Source organism: Morone saxatilis, unplaced genomic scaffold, assembly GCF_004916995.1.
Source record: "Morone saxatilis isolate NCDOM2014 unplaced genomic scaffold, NCSU_SB_2.0 Contig11, whole genome shotgun sequence".
In the NCBI taxonomy this organism is placed as follows: domain Eukaryota; kingdom Metazoa; phylum Chordata; class Actinopteri; family Moronidae; genus Morone; species Morone saxatilis.
In genome coordinates this window covers 17902805-17907702 of record NW_023339663.1, presented here as the reverse complement: position 1 = coordinate 17907702, position 4898 = coordinate 17902805, and the positions used below count along the sequence as shown (strand labels likewise).

The 4898-nt window shown below is 40.0% G+C and overlaps 1 protein-coding gene across 1 annotated transcript in view; it reads right to left on the bottom strand.

Moving 5' to 3' along the window:
* The window catches only part of vps26a (VPS26, retromer complex component A), a gene marked incomplete at its 5' end in the record, with an annotated part of 4555 nt that extends 279 nt beyond the window's left edge, over positions 1–4276 (bottom strand). Inside the window, 8 exon segments of the mRNA XM_035682564.1 lie at positions 1–407; positions 854–963; positions 1057–1158; positions 1415–1521; positions 1638–1802; positions 2795–2951; positions 3444–3519; positions 4127–4276. Coding sequence (XP_035538457.1) covers positions 291–407; positions 854–963; positions 1057–1158; positions 1415–1521; positions 1638–1802; positions 2795–2951; positions 3444–3519; positions 4127–4276 — 984 coding nt within the window.
* Positions 4277–4898: the final 622 nt, after the last annotated feature.

The window sequence follows — 4898 nt, the reverse complement described above, 5'->3', positions numbered from 1 at the left end:
TTGGTTTGACTTGACATTTAGCATTCAGCCTTCTTGGATTGTATGCTTGTGTGTCTGTATGCGAGCGTGTTTCAGTCCTGGGGGAGGTTGTGTGATGGTGGTGAGACAGCTCACATCTGAAGCTGTGAAGGTGGGCCGAAGGGTGGGGTGTCTAAAGGTATGTTGTGTGTATTTATGTATACAGACATTTCTCAGTCTCAGGAGATAGTGGGGCAGCGCTCACACCTCTGGCTGTTCAGCAGTGAAGAGTTGGGGTGTGTGTGTGTATTTTCAGTTCATAGCAGCGAACGTTACATCTCTGGCTGCTCTGCATTAACTGGCTGGGTTCGGGGCTCGGGCGACTCGTAGCGCTGATGGAAGTTTCTTTTCCTCAGCTTCTCTGGAGCTTTTCTCCACAAAACAATCTCCTAAACACAGAGGCAGAGAGATAGATATTAAACATTTATTAACAGATGTTTACCAGTTATTGAGAACCCTATATAGAAAACAACAAACATCATATGTGTACTAATAGTCTTAGCCTTATACTCTAACTGCAGATGTAAATGTGTTAGTGAATGTGCGTCCACATACGAACAACATAGCGCTACTAGTGGTCAAAAACTCCACAGGATACATTTAATGCACGATTGTTTACCATTAAAAATAATTCAACATTGTAATCGCTTTGACAAACTAACTGTATCTTTTAGAAAACGCAGGTGAACTCTGCTACAGCAGGCCTGCACGTGTGTGACAGCTTTGTAGCAAAGAACCAACATACACAGATAAATAAACCATACAAAGCAGCCAGGGAGACAATGTACACCCGTGTAGGTAAGATGATATGCAGAAACACATTGTGCTCCGTTACCTGTTGTTTAAAGTATCTTCTGTCCTCTTCATCGACCAGGACCAGATTGAGGAAGTAGCGTACAGAGAACTTCTTGTTGACATCCCTCATGGTTGGTGTCAAGTCATATCCTGTAATGAACCAGAAGATGTGATAAGCTGTCACTCAACATATTACCAAAAGAGAAGAGAAGAGAAGAGAAGAGAAGAGAAGAGAAGAGTTACCTGCCAGGAACAGTCTGATGGGGATTGATTCTCCTTTAACTGGAGCTCCATCCATGATCTCATACTTTGCAACCGTCTCTGTCTCTGTGGTAGTGCTGGGACCTGGAAAGTAGGACAACAATTACAATGAGTGAGTGGGATAGAATTCAGTAAAGTGGAGCAGAGCTGACAGAAGTTTCTATGCTCTTATTGGGACCTAATCTGTTAAGAGAAAAGTAAACCAACTACAGGATCTCACAGCTAGAGAAACCACAAAGGTGATGAACTACAAAGTTAGCACAGTCATGCTGCGGGTCCATTTTTAACATCCATGTGTCTGATCTGTTCTGAGCTACACGTGGCTACCCTGTATTCTTACCTATGCCCGTTATCTCCTTCTTGATGAGCTGTAGCTCCATGTGTTGGATCTTGATCCTGACCAGCAGGAAGTAGATCTTCCCAACAATCACATCCTTAAGGTGGTATCTACAACAAAGACACGCATAAAGAGAAGCTGCTCAAACTGATCTTATTTGGATTTGGGGTTTGCTGAAGAAGCATTCAAGACTTAATCAGAGAAGTTAAAGTGATATTGATCTTACTTGGATTTATTGTACTCAAACTCAATGTGCAGACAGTCTTCTATGCCGACCTCCATCTTGATTGAGTTGTTGACATCTGGGTAGGTGGCTAACTGGTGGACAATCAGCTCGTATTCCTTCACCAAGTCAGACAGACGACGAACTATTGTCACCCTGAGGAAATACCTGCAACAACAACACACAGACAACGCAAGCTTTCAGAGTCAGACTGAAACAATGCAGAAAATGCTGTAATCCAAACATATTTGCCCGTTCTGTCGATCTGTGACAACCATATGAAATTTGCAGGAGAAAGAAAAGTCCTTCACATGTGCACATACCTGACTAAAACAACCCATAATGTGTTTTCTTTAATCATATATTGACTAGTCAGGGCAATTTACATATTCTACTGTTCATTGGAAGTCAGTCCGAATTGGGCCGTTTCTTTGATATATTATTAATAACATAGGGTTACTGACAACAAAACACTGTAATTATTATATTAACATTTTCATTAACTGATCATAAAATATATAAAATGACCATAAATTAGTCATTAGTCATGATTAGTCAAACCAAAGACAAACATTTGTGAACCTGCAGCCAGCAAAATGTTAGAGATATTTACTTTGAAATGATCGATCAATGCTTATATTTAATATGTTTCCTGTGAATAAACAAATTAAAACAAATGACTGATAACAGTCCTATACCAGCAACATATTTATTGATTTTTTTCTTACTGTCGCCCTCCAGCAAGGTGACAGCACAAGATGAGCTGGAGAAAAGCTCCCCTGCAGAGTGCTTGCTGCCAAGATTGAACCTGGATGCTACATGCTGAATGTTAGTTTATAGATTTTATTTTCACATCAACATTTATTTAGATTTTTATTTTGATGATGTTTTACATTTTATTTATACATTTGATTATTTATTTGCCTTGGCCAATTTTATTTATGGTTGTTCATTTTGTTTTTATGTGTTGTTTCAACTTGCTATGTGCTATGTGCTTCGGGCTGCATGTTTGTATGAAAGGTGCTAAATAAAGTTGAGTTGAGCTCACTGCCCGTCAAAAACATCAAACGGGACTAAAAGACATGGCACCCATGTGATAAATGCTGTAACAGAACTTGCGGTTTGCCCCATATAGCCTCGAAACTGTGTAATTCATATACCTTAGCCTGACATTCGCTCCAGTATAGGACTCATAGGGCTTCTCCACCTGCATGAACTCAAAGTCGTAGCTCCTGTTCTGGGTGAGTTCTCCAGGCAGAGCCAACTCTTTCACCAAGTCCACAAACTCATGGGTGTTGCTCTTGTCAGAGAAGAGCTCTGAAATACAGCAGAATGGATTTAGAGTGGTTGGCGTATAATTGAAAACACACCACAAACTGTTTTATACATTGGTTTTATGTCAGCATGTCATGCTCTTTCAACACACTGCTCTCGTTACCCTCCTCCCTACAGCAAATACATTTGGAGGAGGGCTCAGCTCTACTACGGCAGGCTGCACATGACGACCACATGCTCTGTTAAACCTTTTAGCCACATGAGAACGCCAACAGACCACTGCTGACTAGTAGTTTTCCAGCTATAAAGCCCAAGGCACTCAATTAACATTTCATGGAGCTAGTTGCATAAGGCAATTTAGAGGAGTGTTAAATATATCCAACAGCACCATCCTACTAATATCAGAGCAACAACAGAGCTCACCATAATCATAAATAACAATGAACTCTGCATACACTTTACGCCTCTTGCAAAAGACAGGAAAACAGCGTGATCGCAGAGAGAAATAAATGCACCACTTTAAATCATGCTCACCTATCTGTCCAACAAACTCGATGCGGATGCCTTGATGCTCCAGTCGCTTTCCTCCCTGCTTCACATTTAGATTCACCTTGAGAGGAAACATTTGATCAACAGATCAAGTATCGTATGAACCAAAAAGCATGTTGTCACAATGATAGTTTGACAATATTACCGATTTAAACATATATATTTGACCTTGACAGAAAAAAAACTAAGAGATCCTGTTTTTATAGATCACAAACAAGCATTCATTTATATTTTTGTTAGGTGTTGGTACACATGCAGGTCCAAACAGGTTAGGCTCTTCTGTGATGGCAGAGGAAGCCAATCAGGCAAATATCGCAAGAATATGTGAATGTAATACCGACTAAACTCCAATATTACTTTATAAAGCAGATGTATCGGCTAATACATTCAGGGATCCTAAACATAGATGCTTCACTCCCTCCCAAAGTCGGAGCAAATCTTGCACACACATCAAAAGAACCTTAATTTCCCACTGGGTTCAGTTAAAGAGAGCGTCCTAAAATAGACTGGTGGATGGCCGTGAAGTCCATTATCTGCTGACTGAGTACTGTTCACTAATGAATAAAATGACAGCGAGTTTAAATCACGCTTCATGTGTGTAAAACCTCTTTACTGAACCTTGCGGAGCTCGCAAACAACACTTTATAAATGACGTAAATTCCGTTTACCTTCCCAGACACAGACTCCCCGTCGTAGAACAGGTAGTGTTTCTCCACTTTCCCATCTTCCGTCTTCAACTCGGCCGTCTTTCTGTTCTCTGCATCGTTCAGCAGTACATCTATCTCACAGACCGGCCCAAACAAACCGCCTAGGAAACTCTGAAAACACAAAGTACATCATAAAAAAAACTGTGGATTACATATGGCAACAAACAGACTGTTTGAGACGTCCTAAAGTCAACATTTTCAAAGGGTTGACTGAATAAATTCCACATATCGGGAATCATATCGCAATATCTGTGAAAATAATCGCACTGTAACTTTTTTTTACCATATTGTGCAGCCCTATTATTTAAACCTTCGAGGTTCAGGGAGTTCACCCTTTCTGGATGCTGAGGGTCAAAAGAAGTCCAGAACAATTGACAACTTACGAAACAAAACAAGATATCAGGCAAAGAGTGGAAAATCCATGAGCCGTGGCTATCTGGATCTAAGAGACTGAAACACAATGACGGTCAGACATCGATAAGATAACTGATAATATCACATTTTGTTAACCTGTAGTTCATAAGCTGTAGTTTTTACACACTTTATGACAAGAAAGGCCAAGATGTAGTGAGCAAAGATGGATGATTTAATATTTCAAACCAAATCTAACTCACATCAGTATTGTTAGCAACAAATGAAAATGTTCCAACATACTTTGACTTTCATAAAACATAAAGGCTATCAATCAAAATAAATCATTATCATTATGGACCGATCATTTATCGGCTGTAAT